Genomic DNA, 26346 nt, shown 5'->3' with positions numbered 1-26346 from the left:
GTCACATCCTTTTTAGTAAAATGAGGGGAAGGGAAAGTCTTTGAGCCCCTCTTCTAGGGAACTAAGGGAACAATTTAATTATATTCATACAGTAATTCTCGTATTTTGGCTTTAATTTGTCGTTACTTTCTCTTCTTGTAAACTTTCTATCAAACTAAAAACACCTCTAAAAAGGCGATTTAGAAAATACAGCATTATATCTACAGCTCGTTGCTATGCATTTGGATTGTTATCATTAAGGCGAACGCTCTACTGTTTTTTAAAAGAAGAAAATAAGTACATTTTTCTAAATTTCCAGCATTTACACTTTGTTCAAAGCCCTTATTTCCATCCGGGCTCAGAGCACGTTCGGTATTTACAGTTTGCTCATCTTCAGGTCAGCATCACTTCTTTGTGAAGCCGATGTCGGAGGAGATGTTGGGAGGAGATGTTGGGAGGAGATGTTGGGAGGAGATGTTGGGAGATGTTGGGAGATGTTGGGAGATGTTGGGAGATGTTGGGAGATGTCGGGAGATGTCGGGAGATGGTGGAGGAGATGTTGGGAGATGTTGGGAGATGTTGGGAGATGTTGGGAGATGTTGGGAGATGTTGGGAGATGTTTGGGAGATGTTGGGAGATGTTGGGAGATGGTGGAGGAGATGGTGGAGGAGATGTTGGGAGATGTTGGGAGGAGATGTTGGGAGGAGATGTTGGGAGGAGATGTTGGGAGATGTTGGGAGATGTTGGGAGATGTCGGGAGATGTCGGGAGATGGTGGAGGAGATGTTGGGAGATGGTGGAGGAGATGTTGGGAGATGGTGGAGGAGATGTTGGGAGATGGTGGAGGAGATGTTGGGAGATGTTGGGAGATGTTGGGAGATGTTGGGAGATGTTGGGAGATGTTTGGGAGATGTTGGGAGATGTTGGGAGATGTTGGGAGATGGTGGAGGAGATGGTGGAGGAGATGTTGGGAGATGTTGGGAGATGTTGGGAGATGTTGGGAGATGTTGGGAGATGTTGGGAGATGTTGGGAGATGTTGGGAGATGTTGGGAGATGTTGGGAGATGTTGGGAGATGTTAGGAGATGATGTTGGGAGATGTTAGGAGATGATGTAGGAGATGTTTAGGCAGCGCTCAGTGTGTGCCATGCAGACACCACTTTCTCTGGGTTAGCCATCGTGTCTTTCCACTGCTCCACCGCCTCGGGGACAGGACTGTCAAACCCAGCCTGAACCTGCAGGGAACATTGGGAAAGGATATCATATCTCCTTAGCTTGATGCATTCAATCATACATCATAGGGGTTTTCTCTAGCTTAACTTGTTGTGGAATGACCATTATCTCAAATGTATTTTTTGACCACAAAACGTTTCCTCAGGAACAAGAATGTTGCATTTCTAAAGCAGAGTCCAGGGTCTAAATTAAGGTCCGGGGGACACTATTTATCCCCACAAAGAGTTATTACTTGTAGTGGGAAGTAGCCGAGCCCCCAGGAAGCACATTTTTCGTAGCGGTCAAATCGTGGAAATACATGTCATTCACGATAAGCCATGGGGACAAAATACCTTTTCCTATTGACTGAAAGAATCGTCTGTAAGTCAGCGAGGTAAACCAACTACCCAGGACATACGCTTATTCAAACATGAGTTCCTAAAAGTGATAAAATGTGCTAAAAGCCAAACTTATAGTTGCTTTTCCTGCTCCATTCATTTTACCGAGCTCCTGGGAAAATACAAGTCTGCATGCTCCATAGTCCTCATGGATGTGCCTGAAGATTGCTTGAAATCATACCAAGTGTACCAGTGTGCTTAATCCAGGTTCACTGATGATTTGCCTTATTAAAAACTAATTTCATTACACTACTTTGAGTTAGTTTCTTCATGGTTTATAGCACTCTTTGCAAGTCTGTTTGTATAAACGCACGAGCTAAATTAAATGCAATGTAGTGTAAGCACTTTTACTGATAACTGTAAAACACTGTGCAGTATACACTTTATGTAATACTTGTTATTACTTCTCTACCTCTTGTATATGTTTCCTAACTTTTATAATGCTGCTACTTATATTTGTTACCATGCATGTTATTAGACTTTTTTATTCTTAAAGGGGAACTATTATGGTTTCATATTTGTCGTAGCATTAGCCAAAGAAGTGCGAGTGCTCAATAGTGATGTCACTATGTCCCGGAAGTAAACATTAAAGGTGGTGTAGGTAAGTTTGAGAAACCGGCTCGAGTGCGCTAGAATTTGAAAATACACAACCGGAAAAAATCTGCCGCTTCCTTACAGAACCCCTCCTCCAACACACACGAACGCGCACATGACCAATGAGGGCACGAGATAAGTTTGTGCACAGATGGAAGGCTGACAGGCAGGTAGGCCATCCAGTTATTTTAGCCGGGCCGGCTCAGATGATTGGTCGTACTTTTTACAGCGCCACGGCTTCCACAGATGACATTTGTTTATGGATTTTTTGTCAAAGCACTTCAGATATTCATTGCTATCGGGATGTTAAGAGCATTCCATGGAATATAACAAAAAGTGTATCTCGAGCTGGTTTCTCAAACGTACCTACCCCACCTTTAAGGCATGGATGTATAATAAGAACTGGATACAGCGTGGGAGGCGGAGTCTCGTTCTTTCCTATGAGAGCTGCTCATTGGCGCATGAAGGCAAAATGGCACAACTTTTGAGAGAGCGAAACATCACAGACTACCCTTCATGCCTGGCTGTCGGAGCAGAAGAACCCGTAAGTGCGCTCCCAGAGCATGCGCCCCTTAAGCCCCGCCCCCCGAGATCCCACTCTCGGCTCACTAGAATGAATGGAGAGAGGAAATAAATCTAGATTCGGCTTTTAGTGCACGTTACAACTTTAAGGACCTAATGATTCTAATAAGGGCTATAAGATAGTTCATACTGGGTAGTTAATTTAGTTTAAAAAAAAATATCCACCGATTTACAGACGTCTCTTTCCCAATGTTAGTCAATGGGGAAAAGTATTTCTGGGCCCAGTGACGTCACGGACTGATACGGAAATTGTAGTACCGCCATTTGGACACTACTAATATTTTCCTCAGAGTCCGGAGCACTTCCTGGGGGCTTGGTTTGAGGCTGTCCCCTTTGCTGTTATAATGTAAATCTCCCCACTGTGGGAGGACCAGTAAAGGATTCCTGATTTGTGAAAATAAAGACCAGTTAATGTTGTGATTCTTTCAAAGGAGTCTTTATGTCTTACCTGTCCGAGACACTGTTTCCTCCGCACCGAGCTCCGGCTGTACAGTTTGACCGTCAGAGAGCAGGCCTGGTCCAACGCCGCCAACATGAAGTGAAACGTCTCCTTCCACTGACACTGCCCCCCCGACGCCTTCAGGACGCGAGTCTTCTTCTTCATGACCAGCCGACCCAACTGGTGCATCTCCACTTTGACGAAGAACACTTCAGACGTAGAAACAACAATATGGTTAGTCACAGGCAGAGGTGGGGAGTAGTGGAGTACAAATACTTCGTTATAAGTACATGTTTCTGCTATCAGTACTTTACTCCACTACTTATTTTTCTACCGACTTTTTACTTTTACTTCTTACATTTTTAACCCAAAAACCTGTACTTTCTACTTCTTACATGTTGAACCCAAATACCTGTACTTTCTACTTCTTATATGTTGAACACAAATACCTGTACTTTCTACTTCTTACATGTTGAACCCAAATACCTGTACTTTCTACTTCTTACATGTTGAACACAAATACCTGTACTTTCTACTTCTCACATGTTGAACACAAATACCTGTACTTTCTACTTCTTACATGTTGAACTCAAATACCTGTACTTTCTACTTCTTACATGTTGAACCCAAATACCTGTACTTTCTACTTCTTACATGTTGAACACAAATACCTGTACTTTCTACTTCTTACATGTTGAACCCAAATACCTGTACTTTCTACTTCTTACATGTTGAACCCAAATACCTGTACTTTCTACTTCTTACATGTTGAACCCAAATACCTGTACTTTCTACTTCTTGCATTTTGAACACAAATACCTGTACTTTCTACTTCTTACATGTTGAACACAAATACCTGTACTTTCTACTTCTTACATGTTGAACCCAAATACCTGTACTTTCTACTTCTTACATGTTGAACACAAATACCTGTACTTAAGTTTCTACTTCTTACATGTTGAACCCAAATACCTGTACTTTCTACTTCTTACATGTTGAACCCAAATACCTGTACTTTCTACTTCTTAGATTTTGAGCACAAATACCTGTACTTTCTACTTCTTACATGTTGAACACAAATACCTGTACTTTCTACTTCTTACATGTTGAACACAAATACCTGTACTTTCTACTTCTCTCATTTTCCAAACAGGCTGGTTCCTTTAGTGTGAATGTGTGTTTGGTGGCGTGATCATTATTATTTAGAGTCATTGCGTGCCTATTGATTTGAACACGATCCGTGTATCCATCACTTCCTGTTCTTCTCTAAATAAGAGGGACCAATGAAAACGTTGTCATGTTGCCGTTGTTCAGCATGGAAACATTCATTAGCTAACAATGACATTATTGTTCTATTAATATAAAGGGAGGTCAGGTACTCTTTAAAACAGCTGCTAGTTATGGGTACTTTTTACTGAAGCACATTTCAAAGCCTCTTTACTTTGACTTGAGTAAAGAAGTTTAGTCAGTACTTCTACTTTTACTAGAGTATTTTTAAACACGAGTATCTGTACTTCTACTTGAGTAAAGGATGTGTGTACTTTTGCCATCACTGGTCACGAGCCACTGTTTTTGTATTTCCTTGTAGGTAAACATGAAACTCATAAAATGACAATACCTTGGGTTAGAGGAGAGGAGGATGCTGGGAGATTTTGCGCGGCGAGGACTTGGAGTTGGATGCGTCCGTTGACGGGCTGAAAGCAGGTGGTGAGATGCAGCTCAGAGTGGCACACCTGAAAAATAAATAATGAGTTAAATCTTAAGAATTAGGCTTTTAAAAAAAGTGTGTTTTGGATGGAAATTGACATAACAGTTTCCTGTTCTCTCATAATCGATGTACCAAAAAAAAAAGGCCAAATAATTTGCAAAACATTATGATTTGTGTGGAAACATTGTCATTATTAAGTTTTTTTTTAATTTGAACCTCCTTTCTTTTCTCTTTCTCGATCCTCCTTAACAAAGGTCATTAGAGTCCTTGACAGCGGTCTGTTCTACTGGATTAACAACGTGTCACATGTTCTGAATCGACCAATCAGAACATTATTTAGCCTCCGTATTGTTCATGGTTGAATGTGGGCCGCAAACATGTTTTTGATTCCTAAGTGGGCCCGAGTTGAAAAAAGTAGGGAACCGCTGCCTTAAGGGGTTCTTTGTTGTAAAAATGTTTTTAATGAATGCTTGTTACTTATACAATAAGTGTAATAAAAAATGTTTTGGATCTTCTTTTAGACCCCAAGCATCAACAAGAAAACTCAAAAAAATATGTATTTACCGTTGGCACATCGGTAGTGATAGCATGTATATAGCATGTATTTCTTCATGTTGACTCACTAAATAAATCGCTAGCAGCTTAGCATATACAGGCCTTCAGGACAGCTGTGTCAGTTGTAGAGTTTGTGGCTTTAAAGCAGGGATGTCAAACTCAAAGACACAGTGGGCCAAAATTAAAAAATAGGTACTAGTGGAGGGCCGGACTGGTTCAATGTTTATTGCAGAACTTATTGAAATGAACTTATTGCACGTATTAAACCTGGAACTAACAAAGCTTCAATGATTGCCTATAAAAACAACATTAAACATTAAATAATCAGTTGCATTCATTTCTTATGGCTCTATCTGCAGCTTCTCCAGAGTCATTTCTTATGATTACATTTTCCCACAGGCCAACAACAGCTTCAACAAAACTATTTCCCTCAAAGAGAAACCTAACATGCCCTGTTGTCGTGAGAGACAAAGTGCAGAAGGAAACATCCATGTAAACTCAGTTTGCTGCTCTGTGATGCTAATTCAAGCAGATACTTGGCATCTCATCTTGGGTGCAAGGTCATCAATGTTTGGGCTCAGGCTCTGAACTGAGGAGACCCTCAGGATGGATTGAAGGTGTGCGTGCAATATACCGGAGGGCCAGATCTAATAGGGATTAGAAATTATCCTGCGGGCCGAAATTAAATCCACCAAGGGCCTGATTTGGCCCCCGGGCCTTGAGTTTGACACATGTGCTTTAAAACTACAACATTGACCTTTCATTATGGGCATAAAAAAATGTAATTTAAGTGCCAGACGAATGTACAGACTGCATGAACCATTTTTGAGGTGTTTACATCAAACCAGCAGTCAGTTGAGGTGCTTAATTTGTAACCTTTAAATACAGCGCTCCAACCGGATCGTATGTATTTCTCAACATCAGAACAAAGAATTGGTTTCCTTCAACTTGCGGTCTAGGTTTGATATTTACCTATTTCTATTGTGACGGTAATTTGGAGAATTTGTGGCTTTTGTGTCCAGCAGATCACTCACTGAATTTAACGATGATACACTGTCTGACAGCTTAGAGCAGAAACAGTTCATATTTGACTTTCACTAGCCAGACATGCATCCATTTATTAACCAAACAGAACCTGGTTGTTAAAATGGTTTGGCCTACTTTCAATTTCTCCCCAAATGTCCTCGATAATAAATCAAATTTATTTTCCTGTAATTATGAAACAACGTAAGGTCTTCCTGGTACAGAACATATTTTGTTACAATGCATGGGGACCGTTTTATAAGCATGGTGCTCTGCTCTTATTTACTGTGCACATACAAAGGAGCGATAAAAGACAGCAGCCCACAGAGGAAACGGTGGAGAATAAATAATAAAAGTTCAGGATATTCCCAGACTTCAGGTTCTTTCCTGTTGCGAACAACACCTGGACAGCCGGTTAGATTATAATCAGCGGACTCTTTAAGCTGACTCAATTTGGTCAATATCTCAACATGAAAAGCATAATTGAGCCTCTTTAAAGAAAAACACATGGAAATGATATAAAAAAGACAGCAACGTTTTTCGTCCTCCGTAATTTAACTATCTCCTCCTAGGGACTTTATCCGAACGACTCCAAATTCGTCGGGTAGCGTCTCGAACTAGGGCGATAATCACGGAACCTTTTTTCTTTCGCACAGCGTAGGTGAAAGGTTGATAATATTTTTTGTATTATTAAACCCCATTAATGATTACACTGATGTAATCTTCGGAGTGTTGCTTCTGTGTTGAGATAATATTCATGTAGTTCCTTGCAAATGTTCTCAAACTGTGTTACTATTTGCAAAACCAGTGATGGAAAAAGAGCAAAAATCGACATTAGTGCCAGTAATGACGAGACGCCGTTACTGCTATTTATTAAATGGCATTAATTATATAAGTGTTCACCCATCATCTTGTCTGCACATTTATACAAAATACGTTAATAAAACATGGGACTCACGGAGGATTTGGACTTGAGGTTGAGCTCCAGCCAGTGCTCGGTCTCCTGGGAGTCGAGCTGCCTCAGGGAGAGAACACACTCGGCCACCGTACGTTTCTTTGGGTTGTGTGTCTGCAGCCGCAAAACTAAAGCACTGCAGCGCAACTGCTGGAGACGCAGCGCAAACACAAAGGTCTCCATGAAGGAAACATCCTGCAGAGCGAAAGAGAGGAAGAGTGAAGTAAAAACTCTAAATTACACAGGAACAATCTGCAAAAAATGAACCAAGAATAACATCGCTGCATGGAAAAAGTCACCTTTAAAGCTGGGCTTCCACTCCATTCGTATATAATAATCTCATCGTTACCTGTTGATACTCCTTGATGGTGCTCTTGAACTGTATTGGTTTGGGGATGGTGATGATGCCTTTAAATCCAATCTTTGGTTGTTCCCCTCCATCTGGAAAAGTGTAGAGGTCTGAACTCTGATAAGGAAAGAGAAAAAAAGGACGTTTTAATCGAGGCAGGTCAAATCCATTTATCGCTTACACTGCTCTTAAGCAAACTACATAGTAACAAGGACATGTATATAAACAAAAAAAATGGTTTGATATATCAATCCTGTCTTGTGTGTTTCTTATATTTCTCAAGTTAATAGGCTGTTAAGTGTTTGAAGTACTCTTGGAAAACCTTTATTTAGGTATAATATACTTCACTTATGCTCCCGTAAAGACTCAATTTTTAACATAATGTTAAATAAAAAAAGCATTTGTGCAAACCCATTGCCCTGTCATTGTCGATTAAAATGTCTTAATAGATTCTTCAAGTAATGATGTGACCTTAGGACTAAAACGAACCACAACCGAAACCCGAATCTTGGGTGGGTAAGAGGTGCCCATTTTTATTATTTTGCCCCTGTCCAATGAAGAATTAGTGCACGCCTCTGCATTAAGACACTACAGGTGAATAGGGTGGACATTTATCTAATAGATATCACCATGAAACTTCCCCACTTTATTACTGACATTAACACAATATCTTTTACATCACAAGTTGTCTGATATGTTGTGTTTAAATATGCAAATGAGGCATTATGTTTTGCTTACTTTTGGTGAATTTAGGAGAAATCTACAGACATAAACCGACAAAGTTAGTCAAATAAACTCATAAATGTGTATTTGGATGTTTTCTTTACACTAGTCTGGAAGAAAACATGTTATGGACATGCACAGGTACACTGATCACTGTGTTGCAGCATCATTGAGGACAGTTCTGCATCTCAAATAAAATCCACTTGTGAGTGTCTGAGCCGAAGTTAATAGAGCACTGAGAGAAGCAAACAGAGCCCTGTGTTGTGGACATACAGAGGGTCCATTGAGAAAAAGCAGCAGAGGAGCACAAAGGAGCTTTTTGTTGCTCTCATGCTCCCCTCTCCTCCCTGCAGGTAACCTTACCTGAACCAGAGTGATCCACACCTGCTCCAGAGCCTCCTGGTAGCTCAGCCGGACGCACACTTTCCCCAATTCACGCTCATCTCCCGACAGCGTGATGGAGTCTGTAACACCACAGCAACATGATTAACAAATGATTCAGCTCCTATTAAACACTTCCTAGAATAACCCACTCTTTATGTAAGAAGGCTTATCTCTGAGGCTCAAAGCTGCACCTGAGTGAAATCGTTTGTAAATGATTACCGTGTCGGCCTTTTCATGACTGCACAATGCAGCGCGATTATAATCAGACTTAATAGAGGGTTTGAAAGGCGTTCAAAAGTGTTGAAGACGGAGACAAATCTGTATTTAAGTTACCTAGGCTGCTTTCAATTGAGCCAATCGTGGAAGAGGTGCTGCTGAGTCGGCTGGAGAACAAGTCGAAGGGCTGAGGGGGAAAAAACACAGAGATAGTCAGGATTCAGTTAACACTTGAACTGTTAGAAATTAAAATCAATGTTTTGATGGTATAATGTAGCTTAAACATACCGTCAGTTTAAACGCTCTTTTATACTGAAAAACCAGAAATTCTTGTGCACAAGCAGTTAAGTTTTTATTCTGAAAATCCTTCATCTACGGTTAGCATTTAGCATGTGGCTAATATACGATTTCCTAAAGAGGTGAATTGAGTAGCGAAATGACATGGAGTGGTGCAAACCGAAACCTACTGATTTAACACTACAACTATAGATGTCGAGATACTACCATGCTGAATATTAAATGACAGTACAGTTTATTTGAATACATTATTGTTTACAGACGAGAGTAGCATGTGACAACATCCGGAAACCAAACCAGCCGTGAAGTATTTTCTGTATATTTTGGAGTATTGATTACAGCGTTTAGAATGTGTTACATAAAAAGTGATGAAAGAGAATATGAGGAGAAAAGGCGGGTTAAGCATATATTGAATGTGAAAAGTACCAATCCTCTGTTTAAATGCAACAACGGACATTAGAGACGAGGCGAGCCGGCTGGCGGGGAGGAGCCAGCAGAGGATATATATAGCAGCACCGGACGAGGGATTCACTCTCTTCTCTTGCTCATGAGAGCCAGATCACAGCTGTTTTCTGCCTGAACAATATTCTGTCTGTAACACTACCGCGCCTTTTTTAATTAAAGTATCCCATTTGAATCTTTTCAGAGACTCCATTTCTCATTTGAAAGCTTCTCTCCTGGCTTGGCGATTTTTTGCGAGCAACCAATCACATGAATCTCCCGCCCCCGACATACAAAGCAATAGCAATGTTAAAACGAAGTAAACTGGATATAAACTCTCCAAACAGGCGGAAAAACGATCAGTTTCACCCACTGTCTCTGCCACCTCCCTCCATGCCTGGTTCCTCCGGTTTGTATCCCGGTAAATAGTTCCGGTCGTAAAGAACCGGGTGATTTGCTACCGTAATATCTCGTTTGGAATATGAGGAAATGAACTGCGGTCTGGCTCTCCCAGCTTGAACGCGGTTTGATTGGCTGCGCTTGCGGGATTTTTTCATAAACGGGATTTCATTGGCTGATGCCAAGCATCGAGCCTTGTTCAACTTTTGATGCCGATAGATGCTCGCCCATCTACACTACAGGCATGAAAAAATCTTGAAGCTGGGCGTGTCTGAAGCTTGGCGATTTTTTGCGAGCAACCAATCACATGAATCTCCCGCCCCCGACATACAAAGCAATAGCAATGTTAAAACGAAGTAAACTGGATATAAACTCTCCAAACAGGTGAAAAAACTATCAGTTTCACCCACTGTCTCTGCCACCTCCCTCCATGCCTGGTTCCTCCGGTTTGTATCCCGGTAAATAGTTCCGGTCGTAAAGAACCGGCTGATTTGCTACCGTAATATCTCGTTTGGAATATGAGGAAATGAACTGCGGTCTGGCTCTCCCAGCTTGCACGCGGTTGGATTGGCTGAGCTTGCACTGGCGGGATTTGCATAAACGGAATTTGATTGGCTGATGCCAAGCATCGAGCATCAAAAGTTGATGTTCAACTTTTGATGCCGATAGATGCTCGTGATGCTTGCAAAGCAATGCCATGTTCCCCACAATGCAGTTCGGCGAAGATTAAAAATCTTCTACGTCACCCCATTCAAGTGAATGGGCGAAGCGTTGAAAGCATTTTTTGATGCCTGTAGTGTAGACGTACCGGCCCATCTACACTACAGGCATCAAAAAATGCTTTCAACGCTTCGCCCATTCACTTGAATGGGGTGACGTAGAAGATTTTGAATCTTCGCCGAACTGCATTGTGGGGAGCATGGCATGGCTTTGCAAGCATCACGAGCATCTATCGGCATCAAAAGTTGAACAATGTTCAACTTTTGAAGCTCGATGCTTGGCATCAGCCAATCAAATTCCGTTTATGCAAATCCCGCCAGTGCAAGCTCAGCCAATCAAACCGCGTGCAAGCTGGGAGAGCCAGACCGCAGTTCATTTCCTCATATTCCAAACGAGATATTACGGTAGCAAATCACCCGGTTCTTTACGACCGGAACTATTTACCGGGATACAAACCGGAGGAACCAGGCATGGAGGGAGGTGGCAGAGACAGTGGGTGAAACTGATAGGTTTTCGCCTGTTTGGAGAGTTTATATCCAGTTTACTTCGTTTTAACATTGCTATTGCTTTGTATGTCGGGGGCGGGAGATTCATGTGATTGCTTGCTCGCAAAAAATCGCCAAGCTTCAGACACGCCCAGCTGCAAGATTTTTTCACGCCTGCAAAGCCATGCCATGCTCCCCACAATGCAGTTCGTCGAAGATTAAAAATCTTCTACGTCACTCCATTCAAGTGAATGGGCGAAGCGTTGAAAGCATTTTTTGATGCCTGTAGTGTAGACGTACAGAGTACATGCAGCTTGCTAATGAGGTTTAGCATCGTACTGTCTGCTATCTTAGTTTAGCATGCTTTTTCGCTTAAAATACGAAATGTAAAAGCAAGTCCTATCTTTTCCAGCAATGCAGTCTTCAACCTAAGTAATTTACAAGCTAATTAAAGATGGATAAAATGGCACAGCATCAAATGTTCGTTCTTTGTCGCGTTTTGTATTAGCAAAAGTTGTGGAGAGTACCCTGTACTTTTTAGGTACACTCTCAATCCAGGTTTAAAACAACTTGTGTTTAGAAAAGTCAGCAGGTAACCAAAGTCAATAGGATTTATCCTCTGGGGAGCATGAATGCCTCTCCTATCCTTTATTCTTGTTTGTTTAATTCATACATAAATCACTATAGTGTGAGTTGTCATATTTTACGATGTCGACACGTACATGTGGAAGCAAAGCAAATATTTAAACAACAGTATCATACTTCCCTGTGTGTTGACATGCATAACTGCTGACATGATGAAAGGATCAAAGTAAAAGAATAACAGTACTTTCACAGCTTACACTATTTGTTCAGTTTTATTTCCTGTAGTTGCTGCTAATAAATAATTGGTTTATCCGTTTAGCGCAATACTGTAGTATTACTTTAATAATTTATATCTGCTGCTATGCATATTTCTAATTATAGCAACATTGCTGATACACTGCAACTGCCCTTTCAATTTCACAACATATGAACACATTTAATATAAAAAAAGCCTCATTTTCATGACAATCCAACCAACAGATGTCCATACGTTTCCCTTATAGCCACAAATGTTAACCTCATTGTGGCGCTAGAGGAGAAAGCTAGAGGAGAAAGCCAGGCTAGTTTTCAGGATTTATTCCTCTGGGGACCACGAATGTCTGTACCAATTATAATGCCAATCCAACCATGATTTTTCAGATCAAGCTCCACTTTTGTGGAATCAGCTTCCAGTTTGTGTTCGGGCGGCAGACACCCTATCCGTTTTTAAGAGTGCGCTTAAGACCTTCCTTTTTGATAAAGCTTATAGTTAGGGCTGATTAGATTCAGCCCCTAGTTTTGCTGATAGGCTTAGTTTGTCGGGGGACATCTTACTTCTTCCTTCTCTCTGTCTATACCTGTGTACTCTCATGTTCCGATTAACCCAGCTTCCCCAAATGTCTTTCTTTTTGGTGTCTATATACGCCGGGATCCGGAGTCATGGATGATCCTGCGGTCCTGTGTCATGGATCGCGAGTCCTGGATCTTGAGTCGTGGCTGTGGTCCTGGATCATAAGTCTTAATATCATAAGTCATATCCTCGTGGATTCATCTTCCTATTATACACACATGCATTTCCAAACATTTGGACTACCTGCAAATGTATTATCTTTTCAATTTACACACGGCATCTATTGCACGTCTGTCCGTCCTGGGAGAGGGATCCCTCCTCTGTTGCTCTCCCTGAAGTTTCTCCCATGTTCCCCTTTAAACTGTGGGTTTTCTCTGGAAGTGTTTCCTTGTACGATGTGAGGGTCTAAGGACAGAGGGTGTCGTATTGTCATACTGATATTCTGTACAAACTGTGAAGTCCACTGAGACAAATGTAACATTTGTGATATTGGGCTATATAAATAAACATTGATTGATTGATTGATTGAACTAAGATCAGTCGAGACATTTTACTGATAAACAGATATGTCAAGCTTCTTGTTGCGCTAGTCGAAAAACATCCCAATGTCTATATGATTTATCCTCTGGGGACCATGAATGTCTGTACCAAATGTTACGCTAATCCAGTCTAAAATCTCAAATTGGTTATTATTTCTTTACCTGTACTATTTTTTTTCCCATTTTCATTCTCTAAGCCCGGCTTTATTTGTTTACTGTTGGGTCTATTACCAAGGTGATGTGATCATAACTTACTACTGTTTGCTCATAATGTTGCCAAGCTAAACAGTCAGTGTAGTTGAACAGTAATTGTGCACCTACTCCACGTTGCTCTGAGTAATAGGAGAGTGAGAGGTGTCCATGATGCATTAAGGCTTCTATTATTTTTTAAGTGTTTATCAAGCAAGGCGTTAAATTGATTGAAAAAGCCGTCGTCAGTAATAAGAAACTGTTGAGAAGTCAGGCGTAAAACACCACAACAGAACAAAGAAATACGCCCTTGAAAATTGTTTTCATACTGTATTACTGATTAAACTGTACTTTGACCGAGACATTGAATCATACATCGCAAAACAGAGATGCATTCAGGGACAGCCGCTAAACGGGATGAACAAGTGCTGATTTAATCTCCAGTTTCCTTATCATCTATTCCACATAAGGATTCATTTCAGAATGACTCAGAAGCTTAACTCCATTATTCATAACTGTAATCAAAAAAGATTAGGGTGCAATGTTGAGGGCAGTATTCAGATCCTTTATTTAAGTAGTAATACTTATATCACAGTGTAAAATTACAAGTACAATTACTATATTGAAAATGCTACTTAAAGTGGACCTATCATGCTATTTTTAGGCAACAGCATAGGTCTCAGATATATAAAAAAATATGTCTATGAAGTGTTTTGCTCAAAATACCAAACAGATCACCCATTCTAGCCATGCCTCATATCCCTCTATTTCACTTCCTGTTTCAAAAGGGCTGATTTGGGTATAAAGCTTTTTTTTTTTTTTAAATTGATAAAATAAAAAAGTAGGGGTCTGAGCTCATGCGGGACCCGGCAGCTACTGTCTAAACTAAATACTGCGGTGATGAAACGCCATATCATGGATTATCAAGGATTCTTTCTGAAACAGTATGGAGCTCAAAGGCTTTCTCTCTTGCCGGTTATACCACAAGGTGAGTTCCTTTTTACTTCCTGCTTCTTCACACACATGCTCTCCAGTACAGGTTAGCTCTGAGTGTTAGCGATGCTAATGTCAACACCGACCATATTACGTCCAAAACAGTCGGGCATTGTTTCTGATGGCAACTTTCTGATAGGGCCGTGGGTCCACATTTCAGATATTACGTCATATCGGACGCAAATCTGGATCAGCTCCGTTTTTAGAGACGGATGAAAAGAGAGAGGGTTTCATTTTTCTGACACTGCGTGAGTTCCCCGACACACCGGGGACACATCTTTATGTATAAAAGACATCAAAAAGTGCATTTTGCATGATAGGTCCCCTTCAAGTAAAAGTGAAGTAAGTTTACTCTGCAAAACTATCCAAAGCATCAAATAAAAAACACTTAAAATAAAAAAATATTCAATTTTTTAATTCAAATATCTTTTTTTATTAAACTAACTATAGTTGTCAGATAAATTAAGTGAAGTAAAAAGTACAATATATCCATTTGAATTTAGTTCGGAAGGTGTAAAAAAGAAAATACTCAAGTTTCAACTAAATATAAATAATTAATTTAAGGTTCTTTGTTAGAATTTTACCAGTGCAAATGGGATATAATTGTTTAATTAAATACACAGTTTAATAGTTAAATACCTTCTTATCTTGGTGAGGCATTTCTCCTGGTAAAATAAAGTTATTTGTAGTGAAATTGAGTCTTAAAGTCGTATCAATTCATTCAACTTTACCCTTAACCTCAGAGCAGTTATTTCAAATCTAAAATGTTTATTTATTTTTGGCTTATCTGATAATATGTAAAGGTTTTGGGAAATGTGCTTCCGTCAAGAGAACAAGGTCACTCTCATATCAGTCAAGTCAATATTGGGCTAAGGCCAATAGCATGTTAGCTTAGCATAAAGACTGGAAACAGGTGGAAACATCTAAAAGGTAGCAACTTCCTTGTACCATCACTTTAACAACTCAGCCATTAGGATATATCCTTATTTGTTTTAATGCATACAAAAAAGATAATTGATACCATTATCAAATCAGTCAAGTCAACATTGGGCTACAGCCAATAGCATGTTAGCTTAGTTTAGCAGACAGACTGGAAACGGATGGCAACAGCTAGCCTAGCTACATCTAATGGTCATAAGTTCCTCCTACTATCACCTTAAAAACTCAGTCATTAACATGTTGAATCTTTGTTTTTTATATATATGAAATAAAAGATCGATTACCACTTTCATATCAGTCAAGTTAATATTGGGCTAGCATGTTAGCTTAGCTTAAGATAAAGACTGGAAACAGGTGGAAACAGCTAGACGAGCTACATCTAAAAAGGCACCTACCAGCACCTTATTAATAACAGGTTTTATCCTTGTTTGTTTAATTCATACATAAATCACTATGTGTGATATTTTACGATGTCGTACATGGGAAAGCAAAGCAAATATTTAAACAACAATATCATATACTTCCCTGTGTGTTGACATGCATAACTGCTGACAGGATGAAAGGATAACATTAAGAGTGTGTTCACAGCTCACACTATTTGTTCAGTTTTATTTCCTGTAGTTGATGCTAATAAATAATTGTTTTATCCGTTTAGCAGAATAATTTAGTATTACTTAAATAATTTATATCTGCTGCTATGCATATTTCTAATTATAGCAACATTGCTGATATACTGCAATTGCCCTTTGAATTTCACAACATATAAACACATTTAATATAAAAAAGCCTCAGCAGATATACGATTATTTTTCAACCCCTGAGGATAAAATGACCCCCCAAACGTTCCCACCTTAAATCAAAATACCAGCTGTCCTGGCTTGTTTGCACTGTTGCACTGTTCCACTTTCTGCAAAGTACAGTGGAAAGTATTTAACTATTTTGAGTGTTGGTTGACAGAGGGTGAGAAACGGTGTGACTGTAGATTAGATAACGTCTCACCTGCATGTGAGGGCTAGACAGGTCGAACATGGAGCTGCTGAGTCGCTGCTCACCGGACGGTTTCAGAGACCAGCCTGGAGGGTCAAAACATCAGAAAATATTAACATCGTTTCATTCGATTTCTCTGTTATTTATTCAATGCAATTTCTTAACCATATACTGAACGTTTCTCTCTATAACTGCAGACAAACTGTACATCAGGACTAACTGTTTTATTGGTGTATATTCTAAGTTTATCTACAATGATAAAAAAAAAATGCATGTCGAAATCAGTTTCACAATACATTTTAATTGTATTTTTCTAATTAAATTTAAAAAAATTGTATTTCTTGTTTTTACGTTGTCTTTTTTCCTGACTTATAAACATTGTGAGTCACATCTTAAAGGTCACCTATTATGCAAAATCCACTTTTTACTGTCTTTTATATAAACATGTGATTCCCTCTCTTCTTGTCCTGATCCATTTATATAAAAACCTGATCAGATTTTGGCCACTTTATGATGTCATAACGATGTGTTGGCTTGTGTAACCATTAGCCAATCAGCAACCAAGGTAACCCCCCCCCTCCCCCCACCACCTTATCACCTGAATCTCCTCCTAGAGCACCATTGTGTTCTTTTTAACCAAATCTCTCTCAGAGGGGCGTGGGGAGGGGCTCCTTATTTTCATCTAAAGTAACAGACAGAGAATCAGCACTTTGGAAACAGGGCTGAAACAGAGGGGATTATGGGTAATGCTGCAATGATCTGTTTGGTGCTTAGAGCCAAAGACTTCAGAGACATGTTTGTATATATCTGAGACCTATAATAAAGTAATGAAAAACAGTATAATAGGGGACCTTTAAAAGCAGCATGCATGACGTTTTAAATGGACTGCTGTGGTTGTTACCTGGACTCTGGGGGCCGGACTCTTTGTCCTTCAGAGTGTCCCGGCGGTTCGACCCCGGGGTGAAGTACGCGGCCATCTGGCCCTGGTGGAAGCTGGCCTCCGGGCTGTAGGTGAACTGAGAGGACCCCAGCAGCTCAGCCTTCCTCTCTGCATACGTGCACCGAGCTGAACCTGCAGACACACAGCAGCCGGGGGTCAACACACCTCCATTTGATGAATGATTCTTTAAAAAAGGTCACCTATTATGCAAAATCCACTTTCTCATGTCTTCTTTTTTGTTATTAAAATTTTTATTAGGAATACAGGTCATAGACACTATACAGCAGAACATATACTTTCAACTCTCCATATGCAAAAGGAGAATAATAATCAATAATCAGTTAAATGAATAAAATTATAATTCTGCAATAGCGTGGTTGTAATATTCATAAGTAAGTAAACAAAATTAAAATAGACTACAAGTTAAAGACAGGGAATAATGACAAGAACAAAAAATGAATACAAATAATGAAATACAATAATAATACATAAATAGACGATAAACAAAGAATTAAAAACCAAAAAATAAGAAAAACACAGATTTGTACATATATTCCTGAACTTCCTCAACTTAGAACATGGGGGTCAGGTGTTTATACAGTGTCTAATAACAATTCAAGTAAAATCCGATCTGACTGTAGATATGCCCTCAACCAATGAAGCCCAACAATTCTCAAACTTGTCCCTTTCAAGTCTCACAACACAAGTCAGTCCTCAACCTCACAGTAGATGCCTCCGTTGTCAACCATTTCCTAGTCAGGTTTTTTTTACTTGCTATTAATAGGATATTGAACATATATTTGCTTGTATATCTCTTGACGGTGTCTGGTCTCAAGCCCAGGTATAGTGTCTCAAAGTTAAATGGCATCCCGACCCTAAGTATCTTTTCCATAAAGGACTTGATTTGTTTCAGTAGTTTCAGAACCATACTTGCCAACCTTTAGACCTCAGAAATCGGGAGCATTTCAAAATGCAAAATGGGGGGGGGGGGGGGGGGGGGCTGTTAGATTAACATTAACATGCTTATTGTAGTTGTAAGTGCACTGCCTTGCGGCCTGTAGCACCGTCCTTGATGGAGCATATGTGTGGGCAGGCAAGGAGTGAGCAGAGAGTAGAGTAGTTGTCGATTCTTGTTCTGTTTTCTGTGAATATCTGCCTCAACCTCTCAGACTTTGAGTTGCGCGCGCTACAAAAGAGACGTGTTACCATGGAAACCAAACAATGGTGTAGCTGTATTAAAGTCCGAGTGGAAACAGTCGTGTGTAAATCTGATTTTGTCAGAAATCGGGAGAAATGCGGGAGAAATATCTGCCCGGGAGGAAACCGGGAGAGGGCAATGAAATCGGGAGTCTCCCGCGAAAATCGGGAGGGTTGACAAGTATGGCCGGAACACATGATAATGATTTGCCTTTTTCTCACCACATGACCTCCAACATGAAGTGTTTATATTTATGAAAACCTGTTGTGCTGGTGTTTTAGTTACTGTTAGCCCTGAGCCTGTTTTCCAGGTCTCAGGCTTGAAAATGACATTCCCAGAACAAATGACTATATCTTCACTTCTAAAAGGGATAAATTAATAATCTTTTTTCTCAAAGCAATGATAAACCTGTGAGTTGGATGTAGAAAAGTCAGAGTCAATATAGATTTATTTTTATTTTAAAGTAAATTCAGATTTGAACATAGTAAAAAATATTAAATTATAGTGTCCGTCCAAACATTATTTTTTACTTATAGTGAAAACCACCCTTGAATGATGGGATGGTAGACTAAAAGCTTTAGGAATCCAAAGTACAACATATAATAAGTACCCTTGATGCAAAAGAAGTGACATTTGACCTTTTTAGAGAGTTTTAGCAAACAAAAAAATCATCATTTGATGCAGAAAAACAGGAAGCTGTCATACACTCTGGTAGCTATCATAGCAGCTAATATGAAAACTCAGTTTTTTGACATAAAAACGGAATGATGGATTATCAGTAATCATTTCAAAGTGACACAGACACATTGGATTAACCTATGGATTAACCTTCAGCGGCGTTTTTATCGTTTTAATGCCATTGAACACAAGTTTTGATCAGAAACAGCAGAAGGTAAGACATTTCTCACGTTTTTGCTCCATAAAGCTCTGTGTTGTGATGTCTGTTTTCGCTTCCCATGTCGCGAGTTCTGATTGCTCAGTGATGATACTAATACCTCTAGAATCTGTGGAATATCAGCTTGCTAGCTAATATCTTGTTTGTGCAGATCCGTTAAGTAATAAAGTATTTATAACTAGAGTTCTGTGCTAAGTGCGGTAGCATTTTTTCGCTCAGGGCTAATTCAGACGCTTCTTGTGAGACTTGTGTTTTGTTTCGGTAAAAATTGTTCGAATCGAGTTTCTTCCCGTTAAGTGAGTATGACACATTCATAGTTTATTAAATGTTAAGAAGCCCTGATACACAGTTTTGTGAAAAAAAGCCCATAGCCCCCGGCTTAACAGGTTCAAAAACCTCATTAAGTTTTTCCACCCAAATTCCCTCCAGGTCAGGGCGGAAGTAGATCTCCATTGTTGCTTCATCAGCTTTTCCCATATTTCGAAGAGTAAGATTTCCTTCCTTTTCCCATTTTTCCTTTACATATGTTGTGTCTTTTGCAATTAACTCATTTAGTCCATTATATAACTTTGAGATGTTTTTGAGACCTTGATCTGATTTGTAACCCTTAAAAAAAAAATCTGAATACCCGAGTTTGTCTTTTCTAAGTCTCCCCTTCCTATACATTCCCCTATGTAGTGTCTAGCTGCAAATACCTATAGAAGTCTTATTTGGTAAGGTCATATTGAACTTTTAAATCCTGAAAGAGATCGCTATATTTTATCAGCCCCTTTTCTGCCCATTTTTTAAATCCTGCGTCTTTGGAAACAGGGCTGAAACAGAGGGGATTATGGGATGCCGCAATTATCTGTTTGGTGTTTCAGCCAATCAGAGACAGGCTCTGTATATATCTGAGACCTGTTACATATTGATGAAAAACAGTATAATAGGGGACCTTTAAAATACCATGATATTCATTTAGAAACGGGATATCCTGGTACTTAAGTGAGCAAACATCAGGTCACACTTCAGTAAGCTGAGCTGGTTTTAATGAGGCTAAATCTTTTATTTAACCCAGGGGTGGGTACACTTTTTAATATGAAGTGCCATTCTCACACTCTATAGCAACAAGGTTCCTCACATAATCAGGACATTGTTACATGTGAGAGCACTGAACATGAAGGCTGCCATTCCTAATTAAACCTCCACATCTGACCCTATAACAACAATAATCATAATAATAATGAATTGTACATAAAGTGCTTTTTATGGTTCTTAAAGACACTTCAAGTATACAGGATCTCCACTTTAACCTGACCCTTTGTTTAGGAAGGACTACATGTGTTATGAATAAAGTATTATGCTACCTGTTGTGTGTTTAATTTTACAGACTCTATGAGCTTCTAGTATTTACCTATCCAACCTTTATGTAAACAAATACATCTGAGGTTTCTATGGTATTTCCCATCACAGTGCATTTGTGGTGACGATATTGCGTTAATCCCTTAAACACACACTAGTGTTCTACCAGAAAGAGTCTCTCAATTGAAACGAAAACTAAAGATGCTAAGTGGCGTTGTGAAGAAGCGTGGGATCATGGGAGTTGTAGTCTTCAGCTTTACCTGGTATAGCACTTTTAAGTAAAAGTTTAAGAATTATTAACCAAATTCACTTAACCCTTGTGTTGTGTTCAAAAGCTGTTACCGTTCATGGTGTTCGCGGGTCAATTTTGACCCATGATTTATCTCAGTCCAAAACACACCCAAAAAATTACGATCATCCAATATTGTTTTAACTACATCATAACTAATTTATAATGCATTCATAACCGTACAATGCTGTTTAATGGGAGGCGTGTGGCGCAGTGGGTCACAGGTTCAAACCCCACTGCAGTCAGCATGTCGTTGTGTCCCTGAGACACTTCACCCCAAATAGCTCCTGTGGGGATTGTCAACAGTATTGAGTATGTGAGTTGCTTTGGATAAAAGCGTCTCACAAGTAATAATAAAAATATTATGTCATGGCCCAAAACACACACGTGCATGTGTGTGTTCAGGTTCAAGTGTTTGTGTACATATTCTTTGAGAGAGGTCGAGTTCTCGTGGGGGGAGGGGGGCAGAGGGAGTTACAGTGTTTCAGTTGATGAAGGGGGGGTGGGGGGAGGTGTGTCGAAAGTCAGAGATGAATCTTGATTGGGCCAAATTTGACCCGAGTCACCCAAAACATTTCTGCTGGGTCTCCCCAGACCCAACAACAAATTATACACTTTTTTTTAGAGAGACCTTCAGACCTGGCAAAATGTTCCACAATCAGTTTTGTAGTGTTTATATAGCTGCTGTGGAGGAAATCATGAAGCCTTGTTCAGATTAAAAAAGCTACAGCGTTGTTATTATATAATTTTAAAATGGGTCACGGGAGACCCGAACACAACATAAGGGTTAAATAAGTAAAAGAAGCTGCTTTGCATAATAAGGGCAACTGATGATGACTGATATAATAGTATATATGACTTTATTTGATTGTTAATAATTAATTGAAATGTGTAATTAGTGCTTTTAAGTACTTTATGAAGTAAGTGTCCATTGCAATAACACATTTCTCTTGGAAACATCTGGGATAAGTTCACAACTGTACAGAATATAGTCATTTGTAGGCCTTTAAAAGTGGAAAACTTGCATGCTACACCTTTGAGATGAACATATCTATGAATGCAATCAAAGTAAAAGTTTTTTTTCTCAGTGGGTAACGTCGTGAAGAAGCGTGGGATCATGGGAGTTGTAGTCTTCAGTTTCTCCTAGTATAATATGTTTTACTTTTAAGAAAAAACGAATTCACTAAAAGACTAAGCTGTTTTGCATAATAATGGAAACTAGGACTGATATAATGGTATATATGACTTGTAGAAATGTGTCTTTTAAATACTTTATGAAGTAAGGGTTGATTGAAATAACACATTTCTCTTGCAAACAGGGTCACAGCTCTACAGAATATATTCATTTTGAGATATTTTAAAGTGGAAAACTTGCAAAAAATACCTTGAAGATGAACATACTTTAATGCAGGGGTGCCCACAATTTTTCAGCTTGGGAGCTACTTTTAAAATGACCAAGCCCAAAAGATCTACCTGGCCCAATCTGTGTCGCAAGCGCGAGGGGGGGTGCTAGAGGAGTAAACGGCGGATAAACTGTTGCACGCTTACACTAATTGCGCCGCATAAGCGCATAATAGTGCGTCGCATTTGCGCTTCAGATGAGGAGGTGAGGCCCCCTCATAACTGCATGAACCTGTATGGCACAATACAACTCAGACTGGCTTACCTGTGCGTCAATCAAGTGGCAAATGCCATAGTAAGGATGGATGATAGGCTAACTTTAAAAAAAAAAATTAAAAAAAAAATTTATTTTACTTTTTTTATTTTTTCAATGCCATGCAATCTACCCACACTACCTTTGCGATCGACCGGTCGATCGCGATCGACGTAATGGGCACCCCTGCTTTAATGCAACAAAGCGAATGATATTTTTCTCAGTGAGTACTTACTCTGGGGTCCTGACTGTAGGTTGGGGTACCGGGAGCCTCGGGGTTGGATGTAAGAGGCCTTGAAGGTGGGGAGGACGAACGGCACCACTCTGCCGTTGGGGGGCAGTTTGGACAGGAGGTAATCCTCTGAGACGCCTCTTTTCCCCTCGTCCACATCCAATCCTGAAGCCTTGAGAGGCATCTTTACAGCGATCACTTCAAAGCAGAGGAAATCACACAATTACAAACAAAAACGTTGTCAAATATGTCTGATGTGCAGGACGCAGACTTAACGTTGATAAAATTGGCATGGTTCGCTAAAAAAATATGTTTTATTGTTGAATTAAAAAATATATATATATATATATAATATAAAAATGGCTTATCTGTTACTTCCTTTGGGATCATTGTATTGTATTTATTCTATTTAATTGTCTACCTTCTTTAAATGATGTATGTCCTGTACACATGCTGCCTATGTGCCAATATGTTTCTTTAACCTCTGACTTAAAAACTGTCTTTGTGCTGCATCCTTCCTGTGTATGAAAAGTGTTATACAAACAAGTTAAATTATGAATATATTATTATGATCACCTTGGGTCTCCTGCTTCGTCCCCTTGTTCTTCATGAAGGTCTTGCAGCAGTCTTTGAGGCACTCCATGGCTGCAACTGGAAACAGATTACAGCGTGAACAGAGATACCAGAAAACCCTTCCGGGGATCTAATCAGCAGCTGATAACACTCCAAAGGTGTATTAACCAGTCTATGGTAGTAACCCAAACATTTAACAACTTGTTATAAACTCAAACCTTGTTATAGTGTCCATACAATGTCTTCAACATGTCATAGAGCGCCTAAATAACCAGAATACACTTTTAATCCCCATCTTGTTGTGTAAAACTATCGTCCAATGTGGCGCAGTCCTGTAAAAAATGTGGTTCCAAAATGTAATCTAGTTCAAATAAAAGCATTTGTACATCGCGCAAAAAATATCTGTAATTTGATATAGTAACATTTAAGTAATTAATATCGCCACCAAAGGTTTACCCCACCTTATTTGCTTGTTTGTTGGTATAATCCACTCAAACGTTATTGTGAACACCAAGTCTCCAAAGTTGTGTTATTTATAATGGTTAAAAAAAAAGGCAAAAAAATTCGCTAGATTTAGTACAAACCCCCGTTGTATTGGTATGATCCAAAAATCTTTAAGCATTCCAAAATATCCACTAAATTCGGTAAATGCCCAACAAATGTTGTTCTTTGGTCCATTTTTAATTAATGTTCCATATCGCCAAACTTTGGTATAGTGACCTCATATTGTGCTGAGGTTTTCCCCAAATGTGTTCGAATTCAAAATTAATTAAATGATACTTAAAATCGAAAGTATAATTTGATCATATAAAATCGATTAATTACCCCCCATTTTCATTGAGCACACAAAATCATACATTTTGTATCCAATGACGTGTTACGATACCGGCGATCTTGGTTTGCTACCCAAAGAATATAATGTTGTAAAATGTCAAATATGTCATTGATTACACCCCCATGACTGGTGATTTGAAATACCTCCATATCTTACAAATCTGGTGTAGTGGCCAAACTTGTAATTCGTATTGTTATAGTCCCTTACAATTACAAAAGCATAGCTGCAACTCAAGCATTTGACAACATCCGTTCAAATCCTTCATTTCAATTCTAATTTGTAAAATATTTTAGGGCTAAACCAACGATTTTCTACTCATTAAAAAAGTCAAAAGAAGTTGCACATTTCATTCTGTTCTAGCACAACGTGAAAGTTTGCCTAACACTCGGCGGTAAACAATAAGTGAAGAGAGTCAAACATTACATTTCCCCAAATCAAGTGTCAACAAACCGTGCTTTGTGCCGCGCCAGCCTCTGAAGGAATGTGTCCCTTTGACTTCTCTACGTATATAAAATAGCAATTTATCAACTCACACTTTGAATTACTTAAGAAATAACTTACCCATGCAATGTTTTGTCTGAAAGAGGGGAGAGTTTGTACATCCAGTGGAGCAGCGGCTGGAGAGAAATGCTGGTGAGCTCAGGTTTATGTTCTTCAGTTACAGGTCCCTTTCTCCCTCCCTCCTCCTCCCTTTCTCCCTCCTCCCTTTCTCTCTCCTTCCCGGACTGCGTCTCTGTTTGCACTTCCTTCCCCGAACAGCCATGAGAGCAGCGCTTTTTGTTTTGATTTTCTCTTTGTTTACCACACTTTACTGTGAGCTCTGTATCATTTCATTTCCCTCTTCCCCTTCAATCGATATCCAGCACTGACTACATCATCATTATTTATTGATTTATTAATTTAGCACCCTGACTAAACTCAGTTACAGTTATTGGGTTTTTTCTAAGCATACTGTAGTGGCCCTAAAATATTTGACAAAATCTTTAAAATGTCATTTTGATATCATCCCAAAACAAAGCCAACATGTGCTTCAGAATCAGAGGATAATATCAATGTGTTAATCCATTAAATCCCCTTACTTAAAAGGTCCCCTATTATACTGTCTTTCATCAATATATTACAGCTCTCAGATATATACAGAACATGTCTCTGAAGTGTTTGGCTCCAAACACCAAACAGATCATTGCAGCATTACCCATAATCCCCTCTGTTTCAGCCCTGTTTCCAAAGTGCTGATTCTCTGTCAGTTACTTTAGATGAAAATAAGGAGCCCCTCCCCACGCCCCTCAGAGATATTTGGTTAAAAATAACACAATGGTGCTCTAGGAGGAGATTCAGGTGATAAGGGGGGGTGGGGGGGTTACCTTGGTTACTGATTGGCTAATGGTTACGTTTGACATACTTTGCAGAAAGATTGTCATATGTTATGGTCACAAATATATTTTTCTAAATTGGCTATAGCACCACAAATTGTTCTACTGCAACCCTAGCATTGGTTACACAGCTCACAAATACTCAAGATATGGTATAGTCCTCCAAAAAGGTTGGTCGAAATCCCCTAAATTGGCTAAAACCAAGCCCCTCCCCCACATTTTCTTAGAAATTGTAAAAACACAATGAATGTTTGTTTTTTTTAATTGCAAAAGGAAAACAATAGTGCTCCAAAATGTGCTTTTAATATGCGTTACTATGTGCCCAGACAACCCAAATTTGATCTGATTTTGACCCATAATTGTATATACATTTTACACCATAATCCCACATTTTCACTAGATTCAAAATGTCTGCAAACCTATGCATTAGACATACTTTTGTAATGCAAATGTAAATATTGGTTGTTATTGTGCACCCAAATCAAACCTATTTTGTGT

General features: G+C 39.4%; 1 protein-coding gene across 1 annotated transcript; it reads right to left on the bottom strand.

Moving 5' to 3' along the window:
- Nucleotides 1-1001: 1001 nt before the first annotated feature.
- tc2n (tandem C2 domains, nuclear) lies at nucleotides 1002-25159 on the bottom strand. The gene is made up of 12 exons (XM_079691811.1): nucleotides 25037-25159; nucleotides 23644-23718; nucleotides 23071-23265; nucleotides 17420-17590; nucleotides 16531-16604; nucleotides 9233-9302; nucleotides 8879-8979; nucleotides 7793-7909; nucleotides 7447-7638; nucleotides 4821-4935; nucleotides 3212-3411; nucleotides 1002-1212 (listed from the first exon to the last, which is right to left on the bottom strand). Exons 1-12 carry the CDS (start codon nucleotides 25038-25040, stop codon nucleotides 1102-1104), a joined length of 1425 nt encoding a protein of 474 aa, XP_079547937.1. The 5' UTR covers nucleotides 25041-25159; the 3' UTR covers nucleotides 1002-1101.
- Between the last annotated feature and the right edge of the window lie 1187 nt (nucleotides 25160-26346).

Source organism: Notothenia rossii (assembly GCF_949606895.1).
Source record: "Notothenia rossii genome assembly, chromosome: 7".
NCBI classification, from domain to species: domain Eukaryota; kingdom Metazoa; phylum Chordata; class Actinopteri; order Perciformes; family Nototheniidae; genus Notothenia; species Notothenia rossii.
This window is presented reverse-complemented; position numbering and strand designations above follow the sequence as displayed.